Source organism: Gymnodraco acuticeps, unplaced genomic scaffold, assembly GCF_902827175.1.
Source record: "Gymnodraco acuticeps unplaced genomic scaffold, fGymAcu1.1, whole genome shotgun sequence".
NCBI classification, from domain to species: domain Eukaryota; kingdom Metazoa; phylum Chordata; class Actinopteri; order Perciformes; family Bathydraconidae; genus Gymnodraco; species Gymnodraco acuticeps.
Window position 1 is genome coordinate 2694363 of NW_022989755.1, and position 23368 is coordinate 2717730.

Consider the following 23368-nt stretch of genomic DNA (forward strand, 5'->3'; position numbering starts at 1 on the left):
TTATTTTTTAATTCTTGATAAACCCGATGAGTTCGACATCTCACAGGTGCCACGTTGGTGGCAGTACTGCTGGCCAGGTTACCATGGGAACACATTGTGAAATACAGTGATGTTAGATGTGATGTAAATAATAAAACAAATGTACATTTTCCACAGCGTGCCTTTTTTAATAAAAAATATATTATTAAATAGTCTACATTACAAGTGGAGACAATTTGTCCCTGTAGTTTTATTTCAATCTAAAGCATATTCGCATGGACTACATTGTGATACAGTCTGCATTTGGATGATATCTGCAGGAATAGGTGAATGAGTTTAAAAAGAGCAACACTGCTAACCTTGCCCAACTAGGTTACATTGCATGAGAGGCAGTTGTGCATCTGTGTGAGCAGATGGACACCCTACCTCAGTGAAGTCTGTGAATGTAGTTCACTCTCCTTTATATAGCTAACCCGACCCAGGTCTACTCTCTGCAGCTCCCAAAGGCAGAGAGCCCAGCGACAGAGACAAGCTGCAATATATGAGGACGGCGTTCTGAAATAGAAACCAGAACTTGCAGTTCAGGTCTAAACTGGGTGATAAAACACTTTACCCTGGAGGTGTTCTTTTAGAGGTTTTCTTGATGTCCTTGTCATGAGATATACAAACGCATAACATTCATAGTCCTTTTGATTTCATACTGCATTGAAGAAAGTTAAGCATTCAGAGGAGACGTATTTAAAAAATGATGGTCAAAATCAATGCCGTATTAGAGTCCATAAAATTGGTAATGCTGCAAAATGCATCAAATCCTATACGTCCCATAATGCAATGCCAACACCTTTTATTGATTTTGGTCATTTCTTTAAAAGTTATGTACAGTTAAATAACCACGTAAAATACATGTATAATACAAAGAGAAGGCACATTGTGACTGTACATGGCATGCTATATACCAACCCAGTCTCACAGCATTTCGTTTTCACCAACACGATTTTTAATCTATTGATTCGTGTTCACCAACACGATTTGCCCCTTTTTTTCGTGTTGCATAGCACGATTTTAAAAGCAATGTATTTCTACTGCCTGCAGCACGTCTTTTTCTCCGGTCGGGTCGAGGAAGACCGGAAGCTGTGTGGTTCATAAAAACATGTTCTTACTCAATATCAAGCCACAGTTATTGCTTTTATTTGAAATCGTATAATTTCGGACTTTTGTTGCCGTCTGTGAGGAAAATAAATGGGGCTCAGAGCCTCAGGATGCTGAAATCTGTATTTTTTAAATATTTTTTTCCTTCTATTCTTTTCAAAATAACACACTGTTATTTACTCACCAATAACACACAATTATCCTTGCTTTTATTTATTGGTTTAATTCCATAATCTTGGGCTTTTTTGGCTTCCGTCAGGAACTGAATTTCAAAATAAAAATAACCGGAAACAGACGTAGGCATTTCGAGCGATTACCCAAGATCCTCAGCTATGGTTTTAAGCTCACTTATTGGATGTTTTAGCCGCAATGCATGCTGGGATTTGGTGTTTATATGATATGAAATCCGGAAAACATTTTAAAAGAATAAAATAATACTTAATTCCGAGCGCTCTTGCTTTTCTCTTTGAAAGTCATCACATAACGGCATTGTAATACACGGTTTGGCTGCATTACATATTACAGATCTGCCGTAGTTCTTTATTTATAGAGCCCTGATGAGAAGACCTTTGGAAAAACTGAGAAAATGCCGCCGAAACTGAATACTTGACGTGGATCATAAATATATTCAACAATTAAACAACATCTTCAATTTCTCTTCACACAATACGTCTCCTTGCAGTATCAACACTAATTCGGCTGACTTTTACATTTGATCTAATTCACAGATAGGTTATATTTACACCATAACGGTGCACAGCTGATATAAAAGGACTGTAGTTTTTAAAGATATTACTGATTTTCTTTGAATGTAAGAATGTAAATACTGAGTCTGAAATAGTATAGCAATATGCTGTAAAATTATGTGAAAGCATGCATAAAACTACACATCTTCAGATGTTGTACGAAAACAGAAGTGTCCTACACTAATAATACAAAGTTATTATGGCTGTGTGTACCTTGTGTGCACCTCCTAGTGGTTAAAGCACGTTATTGAATTATTGTGTTTTATTTGATTAAAAAAATATTAAGAGTACATACTTTCATAGGAGGAAAGTATAAATATAGAATATAAAAAATCAAGAAGATACTATAAGTGATCTCTACAATAAAACAGTTTAGTGCAGAATGTACAAAGATATTAATAGGAGTAGGTGCAAAACAGAAAAACGAATTAACTTTTATTTAAACATTAAATAACAGATTAAGGTCTTCTTTTAAATAAGAAAAAAACTTTGGGGGTATCTATCTACAGATAAATATTAAGCCTGACAAAATACTTAACGTCTAATATATTGCTTTCCTGCAATGTTAACTATGTTGAAGCACTTATTTTAACTGATATTATACATATGAATTATACTCTTATGTATGTAGATAGAATAAGAAATGTGCAGAATATGACAGTTTAATGGTGGAGGTAAACACATATTGATAGATGTCTTGTAATGCACTGTTGAGGAACCTGTGACCCAAGTGTTTCATTCATTGCCTAACTACACCGTAGTTGTGTATATGATATGTCAATAAACCTTTGAAAATCTTGAAAGGGATATGCAAAATAGCCATAATATACAGTCTTTAATTAACTATTAGTAGAGAATAACGAGTAATGAATATACTTTATTACTCGTTTCCATTCATGTCAATTGCAGATACATGTTTAGTCTTCTCAAGCACCAACTATCAAATATCTCTCCTGATTGTTGGCACTTGACAATCACCTTACCTGAATTTTACTCAGGTGTAACTAAAGTCTGATTTAAGGGTTGTTTATATTTCACATAATTAATCAGAATCTGCAAAGTAACTCAAATAAATGCAGTGGAGTAAAAATGCCAGGTTAACCTCTGAATTGTAGTGGAGTAGAATTACAAAGTAACAATGAGCTGTCATGTGGGTATTAATGCTGCGCATTATGGACACAAGCGATTTTCACCCATTTATTAATTATATGTTTTACATTTGATAACACCAATGTGTTTAATACTGGCAACTTCTAATTGTGGGAAAAACGAAACCGTTCAGTAGAGACGTCCCATAGAACATTTTGCGAAACACAATAGCCAGCATGTGTAGTTCTGGGGGGGCGTTCGATTCCAGTTTTGGATAGTCTGGCGTGGTTTCGTTCCATTTCACACAGCTGTTTGACGCTCTGCGTAACCTTACGGGGACTGTAGTCCTAAACGATAGCTGGGGATTATGGGTAGTGTAGTGTCTTTGGCCATCCTAAACTCAGAAATGTTGACAATCGCAATGATGCTCGAAATGTCCCTTATAGGCCTACGGTTGTTTCCGGTTATTTTTATTTTGAAAATCAGTTCCTGACAGACGCCAAAAAAGCCCGAGATTATGGAATTAAACCAATAAATAAAAGCAAGGATAATTGTGTGTTATTGGTGAGTAAATAACAGTGTGTTATTTTGAAAAGAATAACGAATTAGAAGGAAACAAATATTTAAAATACAGATTTCCGTATTCTGAGGCTCAGAGCCCCATTTATTTTCCTCACAGACGGCAACAAAAGTCCGAAATTATACGATTTCAAATAAAAGCAATAATTGTGGCTTGATATTGAGTAAGAACATGTTTTATGAACCACACAGCTTCCGGTCTCCCACGACCCGACCGGAGAAAAAGACGTGCTGCAGGCAGTAGAAATACATTGCTTTTAAAATCGTGCTGTGCAACACGAAAAAAAAGGGGCAAATCGTGTTGGTGAACACGAATCAATAGATTAAAAATCGTGTTGATAAACACGAAATGCCGTGAGACTGGGTTGTATATACACACACACCAGAGTTCCCGTTAGAATATGTTTTCGCCGGTCAACATGTCCGTTACATTTTAAATCTTCCGGACAAAATGAAAAAAGTGCCGGTCAAAGGCCTTCTTTGTTATTTATTGTGCTTTAAAACTAATTGATATGATTCGATATTAAACAAACTAATTATAGTAGATTAACTATTCAAAAGTGTACAGTAATTTATAATAACACGGGAATAATAAACGGAGCGCTCTCCCTCTCCTGACAGCCCGTCAGTATCATGCAGCTCGCGGATCAGTAATGAGTGACCCGACAGTAAAACTAAACATATCTATAACTAGTTTAGGTAGTTTGAGAGGTCATTAAAATAGCTATGTGTGATATTCTAAACTGAAGTGTGTGTTTTGTTTCGCTCACCGCTGCAGGTGATTATGCAGAGCTGCCTGTCGACTCGTCAGCAGCAACTGATCTCTCTCTCTCCCGCCCCAGATTAGACTTTACTCGCGTTTATGTCCATATCGATCAGATCCAGCTAGTTCTAGCTAATGATAGGACTACCTGCTTATTAAAAGACACCTAAACAATAAGTGTCGCTATGCAACTGGGTGAGGCCACAAAGTATAGCGCAGCATTATGCATTTGTTTACATGCCCACCGGAACCCGGAGGCATTACCAACAGATCAACGCACAATCAACCCACACAGGACATCTCTTTCTCCACATTAAGTGTTAGACATTAGAATGGACTATTCTTGTCTGTCACATACTCTTTTGTCTGTCACATAAGTGGCACAAGTTGCGCAACTGATGCGGTATTGCGCTAAACGGAAATTATTTTGAACGGACACTTTGACCGGAGAGATTTAGATTTGCCGGTCTTCAGCATATTTTACCGGTCGTAGTCCGGTAATTACCGGCTAACGGGAACTCTGACACACACACACACACACACACACACACACACACACACACACACACACACACACACACACACACACACACACACACACACACACACACGCACGCTCTGTAAATACGTTTCCTCTATTTTGCACACAGGTCACTCTGTGGTAGCCCTGCAGTGTGAGAAGTAGACAAAGAAAGTGAAGATGAGTGTGTTGAACCTGAAATAAGCCAGGCTTACATTCATGATACATTCTGGACTAAACTGATGCCATCGCCCACAACCACGTGTTGTAAGTAAGGTCTATGCACTTGATGTTAAATGGGCTGTTTATGTTTCTGTATTATCATTTAGGAGAATCAGTGTTGTACCTAAAGTATTTAGGGTTGATCCTCATTTTTGATATTTCAATATGAAAAAATTGGATAACATTGAAATATGGGAGTGGCTATATACAGGACCGTCCTGTACACCACGCCAAATGACTATATACAGGACCGTCCTGTACACAACCCTCTGAAATGGCTATATACAGGACGGTCCTGTATATAAGGTCTCTGAAATGGCTATATACAGGACGGTCCTGTATATAAGGTCTCGGAAATGGCTATATACAGGACCGTCCTGTATACAAGCTCCGAAATGGCTATATCCAGGACCGTCCTGTAAACAGCTCTCTGAAATGGATACAGGACGGTCCTGTATATAGCCATTTCGGAGCTTGTATACAGGACGGTCCTGTATATAGCCATTTCAGAGAGCTGTGTACAGGACGGTCCTGTATATAGCCATTTGGCGTTGTGTACAGGACCGTCCTGTATATAGCCTCGGCCTTGAAATATACCTACTGTTTAAAACAATAACAGTAATGTCTTATTACTCCCTGGCTTGTATACTGTTACTGATCTGGCATAGGCTGATCTCTGATCGCCAATTTAAAAAAATGCTTGCTTATTCTGCTTATATGCTTATAGTATGGGAGAGCATTAGCGTCGTTTTTAAACCAAATTGTTTTCACCTTGTTTCGCATGTATTGCTAAGCCAAGCTAACAGTCTCCTTGCTATACAGTAGCTTCAGACTAACGTACTGATATGACAGTGGTATTGTCATATATAATCCTCTGCAAAAATGAAACTTATATTATTCCCAATTAGTTTACTATTTCAACTACATCACATTTACAACTAATGCATGTCTAATTATGCTTTCTAAACACTTGATCAGCTTTGAGCAGGACAAAAGGTTGACAATATGTTTTGAACACCGCGGTGAGAAACGAGAAGAAGGCTTAAGGTTAGGGGTTGTTTTTCCTTTAATAAACTGACAGGTTTCAGTTATAAAAATAAAACTGTGTTGCCTAAAGGATAAATAGTCTGGCAGGGTTTTCCTGAGAGGACACAATGTACCTACTGCCTGCCTGTTCACCCTGCCACATCACTACACCCACCAACCATTTTCTAAATTCCCCAGCTGATGTATTTGAAGAGACAGAGCGACTCTGTGCCCAGAGAAACCACAGTCAGTGGAACTGACAGTGGTCTGTCTGCGAGAAGACTCCATGCCAGAGAACACCATGTGTCCTGTCAAAGGCAAAGACAGACAATGTATCTGTCTTATCTTTTAATTGTAACAAGCTTGTGCTTTCTGATGGTAAGGTTTTCGGGCTAATTAGGGAGACAACGGAGAAGAACTGCAGGGATATCATTATGTCACTTTTAACCCAGACTGAAAGAATGACAGAGCAGGGAATTACACCACGAGGAAAACACGAGACCGCAGGGAGGGATAGCTTATCCTCAAAAACAAAACACTGTCAGCGAAGAACATTTATCAGCTTTCTGGTTTGGGACTATAAATGAGTCCCCAACTGCCAATTTCATGTTAGGAGCAAGGATAAAGAAGCAAAGAGAGGCCTGCTTGTATTCTCTGTTTGCCTCTCTATGCATTGTGTGATATATGTGTTAGTGTCCACTGTCCACATCTTTGTTTACATGCTGTCAGGTTACAGGTATTCAGAGATGGCAGGGTGTAATCAGTGGAGACAGAGCTGTGAGTCATACACTGCAGACCAGGTGCTGGAGATCTCTGTGAACACATGGCAGGGGCTGAGGTGTGGTCATACAGGATGTGTTCTTGGTTAGGTGATTTATGGTATGGCAAAAAAGCATCATAAATATTTAAATTTGAAGGTATTATGTCTTTTTTCTTCCGGTCCCATTGCTGTTTGCCACAATGCCTTAGAGATGTAGTTATATAAATAGTGGACATATAGCTAATGGGTGTTGTCAGTGGCTTTTGTTGTGATGTGAGGAAGGCTGTTGTCTAGCTTTTACTTTGTGAATATATCAAGAGACACAAAGATATTTGATCAAAACATGGTTCAATTTGGAAATGTATTGTTTTTGATTACAAGTCGTTGATCTTGAGATCAAAACATATGACTTTCACCCTTTTGTGGTCTGACAAAGTATTTACCTATATTACTGGATATGTAGCAGCTGTAGCATTAGAATACATGTGATTTGATTTCAGTTGTACTTTGAGGTACAAACTGTCGGTTCTACTGTTTATCCATCAATGCCTTTCAACATCATAATGTTTCTCTTATAATTTTGTATTTGTTTTACTATAGTTGAAATCTTGATCCCTGGGTGCCGTACATAATGGTAGCCCACTGCTCCTAACACTAGGATGTGTCAAATGCAGAATGTACATTTCCACTCTTTGGGACTATTAAGGGTATATATATATATATATATATATATATATATATATATATATATATATATATAAAATAGTATGTAATTTGGACAGCATCATTTTGTAAAAAGATACCATCTTATTAATTACATTGCAATCCAATACTGTAAGTGAAATACACCCCTACCTTAGCTCAGCCACGTCATTTTGTAATTCTGCAGTAGTTTAAGCTAAGTTCAAAATAATTCCTAGTGTTCTACTTAATACATTGTATTTAAAGTGCTGGTGTTCCTGTGAATAAAGCCTCCAATTCTGCAGCTGAGGACGATACGGATACAGCATGTGACACAGCGAATACTATACAAAGTAACTGGTGACACGCATACCCCTGAAAAAACTGTCTAGCTGGCCAGGACAATACCCTTCCCCTAGGCTACTTGCAAATGTGTCCTATCAGAAAATAAGGACGCATTAGAACTTCCCTTTAGCTGACATCTCTCATGACCTATTTTCATTACGGCTAACGGTTGGTGGCCAGCTGCTGAGTGCTAAAGGGAGGACAATACACAGATGACAGCACGTACTATGTGATGATAGCTGTTACCAAGAGTCTGACCCAAGCTAAGTGATGACTTATACTAATAGTCTAATTTGAGACTTTCTGCTGAGCAAGGAGAAATAGAGAAGAACACATTATATACCCCGAGGAATAGGAGGCGGTGATATTTATAGTTACATGAGGGACATTTCCCCACAAAGATGGAGGAAAGGAAGTTGGCGATCTCCTGAGAGATGTTAAAAAGGTCAGGCTGGAGACCACTGTAATGACTAGATGGGAAAAGCTTTAGAGCACGGGGCGTACAGCCTCGGGTCCCAAGGGTGCATTTGAAGCCACGCTGAGGCTGAGGCGTGACTGGGTGATATCTCCAGAGGTGATGGGGGGGAAACAGGGAGCCAGGAACTAGGGGACGCAGTAGCACTATTCTACAAGACACAGCCTTGGGGCTAGCTATGAGCGCTCTGCCGGCTGTCCCTGTTGAACCATCATACACGCAAATAAACAAACAGACACAGTAATCAAATTCCTCGCAGCTTGTGTAGCAGAAAGTCCCATACGGCTACTTGAGTGAATTTCCACATCACAAAACCTCAAGTCTTATACACACAGCCCTACCCTAAGGATTCCCACACTGTATTAGGTCAATAGCCTCCCCCTCATCCAGGCATGTGACATTTGCAGAGAGAGTCTTAAAGATGGGGGATAAAGAGGGAGGAGAGCTGGAGAAGGGGGCAGCATGCTCCTCCTCTCCCCTCTTCTCTCATTAGAATGATCTCATCAGTCTTCCCCGTGGAACGGAGAGACATGTCAGGGTTTATTAATCGCCCCAGGAAATATTATTGACCCGGACCTTCTGCTCCTTCTCTCCCTGCTGCAGTCAGTGTCTCTGCTCCGCTGCCCCCACATTCCTCCGGTGTCCTGCCTGGACACATTACAGGACACTGCGGCACAGCGTGGAGGCTTCAGCACAGTGTCTTCATTCACTATGCACTTGGCCTTAGCTTTCATTTCACTGCAGCTGCAGAGCACCACACACACACACACACACACACACACACACACACACACACACACACACACACACACACACACACACACCTGCAGCCTTGGGGAGACAAAGCACACCCTGCTCTCTTTATGGGGAGATGCAGCTCTGCACTTAGATTCTCTGAACTTTATGGAAATAAAAAGAACTGCCTGGATCTTAATGTTTACTGGTTCCCAACCTTAGATTTCAGAAGAAAGGAGGTGCTCAAATCAATGTGATGGGAAACCTATTCTGAATGCTCAAACACGATAATCGATCGAAGATGGTCTTTTATCCCCCCTCCTCTGCATTTGTCTACTGGAAGAAGAATGAAGGGATGATCAGATTCATTCAGACTTATGAATGTCACTCATAGAGCTCATGGTGCTGCTGCGACCGTGCATGTGCGCGTGTGCGAGTGTTTGTGTTGGGGGAAGGATATCAAAAAGTGAAGGGGGAGGTGGCAAAGAGCAGAGCATGAGGGTGTAGGTGTTAAGCCTATGGCAGCCTGATTCTAGACCTTGCTCACCATGATCGGATACATCCAGTTTGGCTCGGCTTAGCCACACGACATCAGCTGACACCCTGGTGTGTGTGTGTGTGTGTTGTGGTTTCTAAGGTATAGCACATTAAGACCCTACTCATGCTATATCCTGGAAATCCCACATTTCAGCATTGCCACGGAAAACAGCTGAAGGAAAACAGTGTTATCAGTCTCATTCTAATAATGCACTGATCAAAGCATGCCTTTATTAGAGGAGTAAGTAGCAGCATTGGGTATGAATGAAGGACACGTGATTTCTTTTAATATTTATTTATTTAGAAATGGAAAAATCGATGTTTCCTTGGCCTATTATCTTTTGGAATGTTTTTCTCAATGGGTTGGTGAGCATGTTATCATGGCAAGCCTTGTTTGATCAAATATTGGTGGATTGTGCCTCCTCATGGACATGTTAGGCATTACACTGTGTGCTTTATGACAGGACTAATAAATGACCAGGATATGAGTGTGCTGTTCCATTGTGTCTCCATGAACTTTGCACCGATGAGCACATTCCTGAAAGCAACAGTCATGAATTAAGAAATATGCCTCAGATCGGTCAATAGAGTTAGTGCTCCCTAAATGGTTTTATTATCCAGCAGCTATGTTCTCACAAGGCTTAACGTTGCAATCACTACATTTAATATCCAATTTAATTTTGTTTTCCTGCAGTCACAATGGTCCCACTTCTGTTTTTGGTGGCAACCACAACATCATCTAATTCCACTGGCAATGGCAACCATACAAAAGGTAAGAATAATAACAGGAGACATGTGAGACTGAGAAATTTGAGGTACCAACTAAATCAAATTAGTATCCACTGCAGGCATCTTCTTCAGACTTCCTCAGCACACGCATTGCTTAATAATAGCCTTTTCTAGAGCCTTAATAATTACCGGGTCACAATGAACTTCAGCAGCCCTGGACCATCATTTACGGCTTATTGTGCGTCTTTGTAAACACAGCTAATAGCTGGCTGTGTGGCTGTGACTCTTGGCTGATTCTCTATTCTAAGAGCCTCTCATTTTCTGTCAGGCAGACATACCGCCAGGACAAAATGAGCTGATACTTATCTCTGTAGACAAAATACTGCAGAGGCCAGTTATTAAATCAGGCCTGCGTCCAGAAGAGAACACTGGGAGGTGCCAAGTATTGATTTTGTTTTATCAGTTAATGCGATGCACACATGGCTCAAACCCATGAATGCAGCTACACACAAACACACATTTATGATGCCGGCCTTGCTCCCTCTTCCTTCTTCTTTGTTGACGCTGCTCCCTGACCCTCTGCCTCTCCTTCCTCAGAAGGCTTTACGTCCCCCAGCCAACATGTCCTCCCCACTGTGCTGGTCCTGTCCCTGCTGCTGCTCATCATCGCGCTACTGGCCTGGTACTTCCTCAGGTAAAGTCTCCCATTCACCTCACCCCCTCTCTGGGCCTCGCTGACTGGCTGTGAGCCAGGCTCGGGGGCAGAGCTCAGGGTGACAAACACTTCCTCCTTTAGTCATCGAGGCGGAGCCCAGTCAGGAAGGGCTGCTAGCTGACTCCCTGTCATGCTTAGTGAGAGGAGAGCAGGCTCTGACAGCAGACCTAGACAGGCAACAGAAGAAAACCAAGAACAAATTCTGTATCACATTCGGAATAGAGAACCGTCAATCCGCTAATGAGAAAGAGTGGCTTTTCAAGTTTTAGATGGTAGGATGTATAGATTTTTTTGATGGCTACCTATTTCATTTGTAATGTTGGGAGGTGTGATTCCTTTGAGTTGAACTTACTTCTCATTGTATTGCATTTATTTATTGACAGGGTGAAGAACCAGAGAAAAGCAGTCGTCACAACAGTTGACAAGAAGATACCAAATGGCATCCTGGAGGAACAAGGTAACGTTGTAGATAAGACTGTGTGAAGGAGATTGTGAAAGCAACAGGCTGTCAGGAAAAAAGCATGGTTGGAGCTTAAAGTAGATATACTGAAACATGCAGCATAGGTTCATACAGAAGCAAACAGGCACTATTTTTATGTTTGTAACTGCAGATGCAGGTTGTCCCCCCACAGCTTTGTGGTTGTGTACTTCCTGTGGTAAATGCGACAAACAATTCGGCATCATCTTCACTACTTTTCACAGACTTTTGTACACTGCATAGAAAATAAGTATACACAGTTAGAGGTGCAAAGATCACAGAAGATGTTGGCTTTGAGGCTGCATTGTTGAAATTAAATTATGAGCTGTGTGAAATATGCTTCCAGCTTTCGGCCTCACAGGAAACGACTGGTCTTGAGGAGCTGCGAGTGTTCTTTAGGAAGTATTTTCTTATCTGACAATTACAATAGAAAGTTCAGAGGGGTTGTATTCTCTGCAGATAGGAATGTAGCGAGGATATATGGCTGGAATACACGCCACACACACACACACACCTAGAAGTAGCTGTTACAAACACTGAGTACATGTCAAGGTATTAGCCAAGCTGCTTATTACTATGATTGCAAACATGACACATGGTCATATGAGAGTGACGTTATATTTAATGTTCACTTTGAGTTTTCCGTGCTGGGAAGCACGACAGAATATGTTCAGACATAGATATATAGACTAACAATTACATGAAGTCAACATTTGAATAATGTCAGGAAGTAGATGAAAATGTTTACAATTTCTGTTGTAAGGTGGTTCTGATGTTTAAGGAAACATGATGTTAAATGACGGTATTGTTTGTGTTTTGCCTTTATGACTGATGTGACATGTGTTGTGTTTTAGAGTTTGGATACAGTTCTGAGTCGTTATACACCACTGTGCCACCAGGTCAGGTATACAGGGTGGCGGTATCAGAGGCCTCGTGTTACTAACACTCTCGCAGTACTTTTTTCAACATCTATTTTCTAAATTATGAGTGCTAACTGAATGCTTAGTCGGGTTCTTTGGAGAGGTTTTATTCAGAAACAAGTGGCTTCTCCCTGGGGTGCTTTGATTCTCTAACAACTGTTGATGTTTTTGGTGATCTTCGAATACTCACACTCCTCTTTTGAAATGATCAATTTGTTGGCACACATGCAAACATGTCATACAATTTGAAATCAGTTGTAGAGCAAATTTGTGTCATATTATTTTTAATTAAATATTGTGTTCCGGCCTACAAATTATATTCTAGAGACATGAGAAACAATCTCTTTTTGGTAAAGATCCTTGCAAATATTACATTTGTTATATATTTTTCAATTAAAATGAGATGCAACATTTAATTATATTACAATAGCATAATCCGTTTTTTTGAAAGACAATTTAAAACATTTATTTCAAACTAATGAATGAATTGTTTGACTTATTAGCTATTTTTTTTAAATTAATGGTTCAAATATAATTCTGCCACTCAAAGTTATGGAAGTAAAAATGAAAACAAGCTAAACACTGACCGCTGAATGCAGACATTCTTAACAATCAAATAATCAGTAGTGTTATATATCAATCACTGGTGATGTTTTCAGCTGACAGTGCTTTATGGGTACATTTAGTTGTGAACCATTGGTCTAATTTAACCCAAATCCTGTTATAGATCTTTTAATAACAAATTAAAATAACATTATTTTCTTAAAAAAAACAAATATTTCAACAAATTATTCTTCAAATCTGAGTCCAGCAGAGATCATTAACCCACATACTTTTCTCCCCACAGAGCAACAGACGGTGGTCCTTCTGCCCAGATCCCCCTCAGCCTCTAAGACCTACTTCCCCATCCCCGTGGAGCACCTGGAGGACGAGAACAGGGTCCGCTCCGCCGACGATGGGAAGCTCTTCAGGGAGGAGTACAATGTAAGCATCCTCCTTTCTCCTCCTGACGGTCACAAAATAATGTGAAAAGACAGAGTTGGCAGGTTTCCCTCAATTGCGATGATTGTTCATGTGGAGGCAAAAAATGCAGACATGCGTTTAATTTGTATTCAGGAAAACTACTGGAGTTACATGTGTCACAGTGTCCATAACAAATACTGTACACATATACCCGCACACGCATAAAAGAAATACCCTATTTGGTTATTTATGGCTATGACTATGAGTCAAGTAAAGCTTACAGTATAACTCATGGTTCATGTAACACATTTAAAGTATGCTCTTATCCAGACAGTGTGTCAGTACAGACAGAGGAAGTTGAAGTTCTCTGCATTTAATAGGGGAATGTTTACTGTAGGTAGCAGAGGAAGTGCCTACATCGAGGCTGAACAAAGCTTTACGTACAGCAGAACACAATGCACCGGGCCGTGAGTAGTTACATGTCATTATGGGAGGTTGTGTAGAATCTAACTGTGATTTTCTTATGCAGTCCTTGCCTGGGGGGAATGCCCAAGGGACGTATGAGGAGGCGAACAAGGACGAAAACAAGGAGAAGAACAGATACCCCAACATCCTTCCTTGTGAGTTCACTTTCTGTTCTGCAGAACTTCACTCGACTCACACCCAGAGCTCACAGTTTCCTGCCTGTGTGCACGTGTCTTTGAGTCTTTTTTTCTTCTCACAGTTCAGACAGAGCAGATCCTCCCCATCAGCTCATCTGTTATTCACTATGAAAAACCTCGGTCCTGATTGTTTCACCAACATTCTTCCTTTTTTACAGTTGCACTTCCTATCACTTATCTTTCTCTCATTATGCATTCATTGCAACAAACGGCAACATTCTGATCCTTATAGAGTCAATGTACACCAAAACATTCATATGTTTCCCATTAACCTGTTCAGTTCACACCAAAGAAATCTAGATTGATAAATACGCATTTTTCATTTCCGGGCTTAACTGCCCTTTTAAATATGAAAAAATAATTGAAAAACTGATGTTATTTCTGCAATAAACATGTGTAGCGTAAGCAACAAAATGTCTAGATTGTCTCTGTCAAAAGCTAAAAGAAAACACCAGCACTTCGAAATTTCACAAATAAGTATGTTATATCTTAATTGTTAATCTTTACAGTAGCCTGATGTCAGTTGGCTGTTTCAAAGGAGTTTATGTGCCGCACTTTGTTTGGCTTAAGCACATGCCAGGCAACCAGGGGAGACTCCTTTCCCCATATATTTATAGTCTTTATGGAGGAAGTAGCTTCATAGTGGCGTCTAACTTGATGCGATGATTGTGTTTAATGCTCTTTATGCTACAGTATGTGCACTGATAGAGTGTTTAATCAGTTAAGTTACATACTCAGTATTGTTGTTCTGCTGTTACCCTCTAAACAGATGATCATTCCAGAGTGGTGTTGACTCAGCTAGATGGAAATCCCTGTTCGGACTATGTGAACGCTTCTTACATTGATGTGAGTTTTGCTTTTTAGTTTTTCTGTTAAACAACTTCACTTGCCAAAATGGCAACAATAACTGTGGCATATTAACAATTTGTCCTCCTAATTTCCTATAATGGTTGGTTGGTCACGGCAAGGTACACTTTCATATTTATTCTGAACTTTGGATCATATCCAACAATCAGTTTGCCCAGTCATACTTTTCCTTAATGTTGGCTTGAAAATTAAGATTAAAAGTAATTAGACTTTTACCATAGAAACCGCATTTGAAGAGACAGTGTCCCCTCAAGGTTCATTAGTATCTTTTCTGGTCCATATTTCTACATTTTTTTAATTCATTTTGTCTTCAACAGGGTTACACGGAAAAGAAAAAATTCATTGCAGCACAAGGTAAGATATAGCGAGCTTATACTTTACATGATGCATACTTATGTAGATCTTTATAATTATTTCAAAGTCTAAATAAATCTTGTAATATTACCATCATATTGTCTTACAGGTCCAAAAGAAGACACGGTAGCAGATTTCTGGAGGATGATATGGGAGCAGAAAGTAGCGACTGTTGTTATGCTGACAAATCTTAAAGAAAGGAAAGAGGTAAGTGATTTGGCGTTGTTTTTTTCTGAATGTGTCTCTGCTCTCCTGTTGTCCTACGAGCTCCAGTGTTTGTTATTGTTCGAGCCTGTGAAGGGGACAAGCGAAAAATCAGAGTTGTCTGTATGGATTAATGAAGCATCAAGATGATTTGAAAATCCAAATTGATTTCATTAGTAATGGTCAAAGGTGAGACCGTGGATTTAATTAAAAATGATTAATTTCACACCTGTAATCTCCCCTCTGTTTTCTGCTTTAATTGCTCAGTCTTTATAGTGAACCAGAACTCCCTCACTGAACAAGGAGAGAGGATAGAAAGATCAATAGGAGGAGAATTGGTGAAGATTTCAATCAGCACGTGGACACTTTAAAATCCATGACTACATAATGTGTAATGAAGTCCTACAGTATACAGCACTATCATAATCACCCAGCATTGTCTTATATTGAGTGGTTTCTCCCCTCTCACTTATACTGATCTAGACTGACTGGCTGTGGAATTGAATCACAAGAGCCTTTAGTGTAGCTCAGCTTTATGAATGCCATTGTTTTGCTTGCAAAGAAACTCCTTGAATACATGTTAAGTCATGACTGTCTCTCTCTACAGGACAAGTGTTACCAGTACTGGCCAGATCAGGGCTGTTGGACCTATGGGAGTGTGAGGGTGGCAGTGGAAGACTTCACTGTTCTTGTGGACTACACCATCCGCAAGTTCTGTATTCAATATGTAAGTGTCATGCGGTGACATGAAATAACTGTGCTTTATAGGAAATTGACAGGAACATGGGTGAAGTTCGTTAAAGTGTGAAGCTCAGTTCCTTTTTCATAGTGAGTCAACTAGAATATTTCAGTAGTAGCTGTGAATGTCTATCATTTCTAAATAAAGAAGCTGTCCCCTTTTGTCAAGTCTCAATTGCAACAGGAACTGTTATCATATATATCATGTGACCTATCACAGATGTCAAATTTGCAGTGCAGGTGTTGTAAACGGTGTCTGTCTGCGTCTGTGTCTCTGTGCAGCAGGCCAGCGATGCTGCTAAGACTCCCAGGCTTGTCACCCAGCTCCACTTCACCAGCTGGCCCGACTTTGGAGTTCCTTTCTCCCCCATCGGCATGCTGAAGTTCCTCAAAAAGGTCAAGGTGGTCAATCCACCCTTCTCTGGGCCTATTGTGGTCCACTGCAGGTACCAGAACACTGAGATAATACATCATTGTTAAGTGTTGTTTACTAGATTCATGCTTTTGCTACATTCCTCTGAAATTGTTTTAATCATTCAATGTGTTTCTATGGAGACAATTAAACATTGAGTGACCATAACAATACATGTTTACGAGCACAGATGTCCCTTTGTTTACCTGCTGTTGTCGACTAACAGATGTTGTTTTGTTTCTCTGCAGCGCTGGTGTTGGGAGGACAGGAACCTTCATCGTAATAGACGCCATGATCGACATGATGCACGCAGGGCAGAAAGTTGATGCGTTTGGGTTTGTTGCTAAGATACGAGAGCAGCGATCACAGCTTGTTCAGACAGATGTGAGTTGGAAACAAGTTCCCCTTTTTTTTTACCACATGACATTGAACTCATACTTGACAGTACATTCTCATCTGTGAAATGTGCCTCTGCATAGTGTTTGTGTTGATTTGTTTGTGTGTTCTCTCTCCAGATGCAGTACTCCTTCATCTACCAGGCCCTGCTTGAATACTACCTCTACGGAGACACGGAGCTGGACGTGTCGTCTCTGGAAGGACATCTGCACAAACTGCACAACACATTCACAACCGGTGACCGGGTCGGCCTAGAGGAAGAGTTTAAGGTAAACAGATTTATTTACTGTTTGGTTTGTTAAAGATCACATTTAATCACAACAGAATCAGAAATAGCTTCAATACCAGGAGTTCTTTATTTAAAATGGCTTCTGAATTATAGTATACAAATCCATACTATAGAAATGATTGAATTCACTATACAGAATAAAACACTACATTTTTTATTCAAATATATTTTTACCAAAAAAAACCTGCACAGAAAACAAACTGTCTCTATAATCATCAAATAAGACAGGATTATTTCCAGCCTGGGCTTTTCACTACTTTCCATCTCCTTTATAGATGCTTGTCACTTAATAACAAAAACTAAAACAATTCATAATACTATGATATGATTATAATAACACCTTTAATACAAGAATTGCAGTTTTAAAGTGCTTCACAGTAGACATCTCTTTAAATACTCACAGAAAATGTATATCACAGAATACAGTTACCAGTAATAGACATGTAAAAAATACATTTAGATTAAAGTTACAACGATAAAATTGTGCATTAAAGGAGGATAGTGCAAATAGAACACAAAATCAGGAGACAGGTTAAAATGCATTGAGAGCAGGAGTTAGCTTCCTAAAACAAGCTAAATTGTACAATTATGTTTTGAGCTTCTATTTTTGTAAAGACCGAGCAGGCTTCCCTGATGTCTATAGGTGTTTTGTTCCATAGCTTTGGGGCATAATAACTCCCCCAGAACCGTTTCAGCTGCGTGTGCATATTAAAGTGTATCTTTACCTACAGTACATATACACACACAAGCCTAGTGTTGCCTTTTGCACGTACTGTATACAATTGCAAACATGCCTTGTGAAAAAACTGAGAAAAGATGCCAGAATCAAATGTATGTATTGTACTTCGAAAGTCTTATACTCTAAACTTAATCAAATTTAAGAATTGTATTTTGCTATGGTCATTTGTGAGCATCAGGATAGTGAACATTTGACGATTTGTAACACTCCGTTTGCTTCATTTGTGCCCAGAAACTGACCAACATGAGAATAATGAAGGAGAACATGAGAACAGGGAACCTCCCTGCCAACATGAAGAAGAACAGAGTTCTGCAAATTATTCCATGTAAGTAAATAACAAAACCATAGAAGAGAACAGATTGGATGTCTGTTCCACGTGTCAACTTTTGACCTCCAAATGTTATTGTCTGTCACGATATTTGGAATCTTAACATGTTTTTTCAATCGTGTGCGTCGTGGAATTCAATTTCCTCAGAGAGCCACTCGGCCACTTTGTGAACTTGATACTTTGTGATGATGTTTATAGGTCGCTTTATTCTAAATGTCTTTAAAGGCTTCCCTGATTCACTTCCATTTCAGATGACTTCAACAGAGTCATTCTCTCCATGAGAAGAGGTCAGGAGTTCACAGATTACGTCAACGCGTCTTTTATAGATGTAAGCCCTCTTTTTTACCTAACCCTTTCCTTCTTGCATTTATAAATGGGATAGTTTTGCTATTAAAAGCATTTCTAGAAGCTGAAGGAGCATGTGTTTTGCTTCGACTCAGGGCTACAGACAGAAGGACTACTTCATCGCCACCCAGGGCCCTCTGACACACACAGTGGAGGATTTCTGGAGAATGGTGTGGGAATGGAAATGTCACTCCATTGTAATGCTGACGGAGCTCCAGGAGAGGGAGCAGGTGAGCAGTGATTAATGGCTTCAGCACAGACTACAGCAGCAGTGCAGCATAAAGCATATTCCTGTTCCCTGCTTCTTTCACACAGCTGTACTTTATCTCAGTTCATGTTTGTGCAGTCTTTCAAGCTTTTAGCCAAAACTACTTCAGAATATTCAATTTACATTCCATGTATTAAATCAAACGTATTGCTTGCAGTAAATCAACACTTGTATCTGTTTGTCTGTCGTTGCAGGACAAATGTTGCCATTACTGGCCAGCAGAGGACTCTATCACCTACGGAGATTACAAAGTAGAGTTGAAGGGAGACACTTTGTGTGACACCTTCAGTCTACGAGACTTGGTACTCACCTTTGTGCCGGTAAGCAAATTAAAGTTAAACTCACACTATCACACTACTGTTAAAGAGGCAGTTAACAGCTCATTACACATTTGCCTGTCAGGATAAAAGACCATCTTCTGTATTTATTCATGCGAACCCATTGAGCCTTCGTTCTTTTTCAAGGAATGCAAAACCATCTTCATCATGATAAATTGTAACTACACAAACCATGATCGAGTAAGATTGTATCCCAAATTCCACTTTACATTTATGATTTTTCTCCTATTAAATTATTTATAATGACTTCCAGGGGTGAAAGAATGATTCATCATTTACTCAAGAAAAAGTGTCAGTACCCCAATTTAAAAATAATGCATTACTTACCATTTTAAATGCAGAACTTCAACTTCTAAAAGGAAATTAAAAAAAGGTATAATAAAAAGGGAAAAGTACTTCTTTAAGTGATATATTATTAACATTTTATTTGTAGATGTTTCTATTAGCATTTACCTGCTGATAATGATCCTCTCAAAACAGTCACAGAGAATAATGAGATGATTAATGGGATTTTATCTTTCTAATCTTTGCATTGTTGTGATTTGATAATGTTATTATTTGATAATAATTATTTGATAATAATAATAATAATCTCTTTTAGCCTTCAAGCGTTGTATAAAGTATAACGTTTACGTACACAGGATCTAACATAATCGTCTTATAAGCAAAAAGCAAAGTGAGTCGATGAAACTCTTGTGGCTGCCAGAGGAAATGTGGTGGGCAGGATGTGTTTAGGATTATTGAGTGGGAGATTCCTATCTCATATTTCATTACATTCGACCCACATCCCCTCTCAGAGGCTCAGTACACTGCTGCCTCCCTGTGCAGCACCCATCAGCCCGGCACTAATCTACTGCACACTTAACCTCCACCGACATTGCACCTGCCATTATGCTTTCATATACTACTGATGAATCATATTTAAAACGGTATTATGATCTCTCTTCCGTCCATTTCCTCTCATAGGAGAAGCAGACCAGGGTGATCAGGCACTTCCACTTCCACGGCTGGCCAGAGGTCGGCATCCCGGCCGAGGGGAAAGGCATGATCGACATCATCGCCTCGGTGCAGAGACAGCAGCAGCAATCTGGCAACCATCCCATCGTCGTACACTGCAGGTAGCTACTTAAAGGGCACCTATTGTGCAAAATCCACTTTTTTCATGTTTTTTTATAAATCAACATGTGTCCCCTCTGCATTAAGAGATTCTGAAAGTTTCAGGAAAAAAAATTGGCTCTCTTTTTGTCCTGATCCATTTATACAAAAACCTGTGAAAATGAGCTGATCAGATTTTGATGTCATAATGTTTTTTTGGGTTGTGTAACCATTAGCCAATAACCAACCAAGGTTTTTAAACCATTTTTAAATCAACACTAAAAACTCACTTCTTCTCCCTGGCCTTCTAGTCAGAGCGGAGCACGACTCATGACTTTTCCCTGTGTTTGATTTTTATATTTGCTGTTGTAATTTATTGTCTTCTGTTTGTGACTGTAGTAATGTGTTATTTGCATATACAGCACTTTGGCTCGACCAAAAATCGTTTTTAAAATGTGCTATATAAATAAAACCTGATTTGATCTGATACAAGGTTACACCCCCCCAAATTTGGTATTTGGAGTCAAACACTTCAGAGACATGTTTTGATGAAAAACAGTATAATACGGGACCTTTAAAACAGTCAGATGATGTATTTGCAAGCAACTGTTTATGCATGAATTGAGTTGAGTTTTTGTGTGTGCTGCAGTGCTGGTGCAGGGCGAACAGGTACGTTCATTGCACTGAGCAATATCCTGGAGCGAGTCAAAGCAGAGGGCCTGCTGGACGTGTTCCAAACTGTGAAGAGTTTACGCATGCAGAGGCCTCATATGGTCCAAACCGTGGTGAGTATTTACATCAACTGGATCCAAAATGTAGTGCATAGAATATTCCTCACCTCATGTTGATGTTTAGCTTGACTGAAAATCAATTTGACAGACTCCTAATCCACTTTTATTTTTCTCTTTATTCCATAGGAACAATATGACTTCTGCTACAGGGTGGTACAAGACTTTGTCGACATTTTCTCAGACTATGCCAATTTTAAATGACGAGATTTGCCTTAAACATGGTTTTTAATGTTGTTTTCTAAAGCTGGTTTGTCAGTTTTATGGGTTTCTTTAACTCAGTCAAATGATCTATTTTGCTATGCACTTGTCCTTCCATTAACTCCATCCTCGCTGTAATATAATGTATGTCAGTTGACGAAAATTGTAAATGAAAAAAGTTAGATTATTAATGTATATTTCACATCATGTATGATAATTAATTTGTCATGAAGTGTTGGTCTCTTATTTCAGTTATGTTGTATAATACTGTACTTCAAATGTTTATCTAAGTGTTACTTTGACCATGTAATATTTTTAAAAGTTGTACTTATTGTAAATGTATTTATGTATTGACGATGACATTCCATTCTTGAGTTTGGAGAACATGACGGGAATGTTAAGATATTTTTTAGTTTTTATGTAAACATACCGTACATAATTTCATTTATTGATGACTTCTATCTGAGATTGGAGGCGATACTGAAACTATATGCCCATCACGAATGCGATACTCTTTCCAATGGAAATATTTTCAGAAAAAGAATGAATCACCACAGCCATATTGCAGAAAACATGAATTTATGCAACAGAGGTGGAGGTGACAATACTGGAGTTAAATTCCTACGGATAGATTCAGGAAGAAGTTTCTCTCACAGTCATACAATAACATTTAACTGGTTTTGTACCTCAAAATAGTGGTATGCAACTGCATTTAACATGGATGTAACAGTCTGCCTTTTCTCTGTAGACAGCAAAAACAGTTTTGCTAAAATGACTGCACATTCAAAAGCACATATAACTAAGCCTTTTGCCAAGAACCTGCAATTTCCAAGAGTTTGTTTATTGCTTTATATAATAGATTTTTCACAAATCAGTGCCATATGTACTTTTTGTAAGACATGGAAAAGTAGAACACCTATAGAGTGAAGGCCAAGCAATGAAAGGTGATCTTAGGGAAAGGTAAGTGTGGGCTATAAATGCAGTAGAGTTGGAACGATTTATTGACAACCTGTTTCAGATGCACTGTAAACGCATAGTCAAGTATATAAAGTGCTACATTAGATAAGACATGTTATGGTAAAACCACACGTGGTGCTTCAGTGCCTGCTTTATGGCAGAGAAAAAAAAGTACTATCATTGTTCAGTCACTTTTTGGAATACCTTGTTTTTTCGCATGGGTTAAAATGAGGAAGCAGAGTTTTTCATAGAAAAGCATCTAGTGGTTGTTTTATTTATAGGGAAGCATCTGAATATGACACTGCTCCCGATTCATCTGGTACTCAAACATTAACACAACATTTGGAATAATTTCACCCAGCTCTGATCGAATCCTTAAAAAACTGTTAATGCTGTTTGTAGATACTACATGAAAAAGTGCTAACATCAAAATGGCTGAGCAGCAAGGGACTGTCAAGTCATTGCTCATTTTCTTGTGTGCTATATGTCTGTGGGAGATGTGCAGTGAAGTTAAAGAAGAGATTTGACAAAATAACCCATAGTCTATTAAACCACGGTTTATTTTCTGTCTCTCACTTCCTGTTAAGAGTATGGAGGAGGGTCTGTTTAGACCACAGCTCTTTGCCTTTGCTCTCTGTGGGTGGTCTATATCCATTTTTGGATTCTCAATGTCTTTCAAATGCAAGTTGCAATATTAAATTCATCTAAAAATGCTTTCGGGGTCAGTCACAGTTTTCTTCAGATGCATTTGAAAAAAAAATCATACAGGATGTCAAATTATATAGTTATAGTATAGCATGCAATACATAAACAGTCATACTAATATAATACAGTAAATACGGAACATAATATAGTATGTCGTAAATATAGGAAAAAGCTACAGTGTGTTGAAAATATCAGATACAAATCGTCTGTGTAAAGTATGTCGAAAGCAACATAAAACAACATAGTATCGGACATCGACAATATATGGAGA

At 39.1% G+C, this 23368-nt stretch overlaps 1 protein-coding gene across 10 annotated transcripts in view; it reads left to right on the plus strand.

Annotated features, from left to right (window-relative positions):
- The window catches only part of ptprea (protein tyrosine phosphatase receptor type Ea), a 53439-nt gene extending 30333 nt beyond the window's left edge, over positions 1-23106 (plus strand). For 4 of the 10 annotated variants that reach the window (XM_034212634.1, XM_034212645.1, XM_034212657.1 and 1 more), the window contains 20 exons: positions 10301-10378; positions 10933-11029; positions 11434-11507; positions 12383-12427; positions 13296-13432; positions 13941-14031; positions 14843-14919; positions 15258-15294; positions 15404-15501; positions 16106-16225; positions 16519-16682; positions 16897-17032; positions 17164-17313; positions 18304-18397; positions 18652-18728; positions 18841-18975; positions 19208-19333; positions 20318-20469; positions 21096-21231; positions 21364-23106. In XM_034212634.1, the coding sequence (XP_034068525.1) occupies positions 10306-10378; positions 10933-11029; positions 11434-11507; positions 12383-12427; positions 13296-13432; positions 13941-14031; positions 14843-14919; positions 15258-15294; positions 15404-15501; positions 16106-16225; positions 16519-16682; positions 16897-17032; positions 17164-17313; positions 18304-18397; positions 18652-18728; positions 18841-18975; positions 19208-19333; positions 20318-20469; positions 21096-21231; positions 21364-21438 (2094 nt within the window). In that variant the 5' untranslated portion in view covers positions 10301-10305 and the 3' untranslated portion in view covers positions 21439-23106. Of the gene's footprint in view, positions 1-10300; positions 10379-10932; positions 11030-11164; positions 11323-11433; positions 11508-12382; positions 12428-13295; positions 13433-13808; positions 14032-14842; positions 14920-15257; positions 15295-15403; positions 15502-16105; positions 16226-16518; positions 16683-16896; positions 17033-17163; positions 17314-18303; positions 18398-18651; positions 18729-18840; positions 18976-19207; positions 19334-20317; positions 20470-21095; positions 21232-21363 lie in introns of those variants that run through there. The other 6 variants (XM_034212666.1, XM_034212674.1, XM_034212681.1 and 3 more) reach the window with 6 other exon arrangements.
- Positions 23107-23368: the final 262 nt, after the last annotated feature.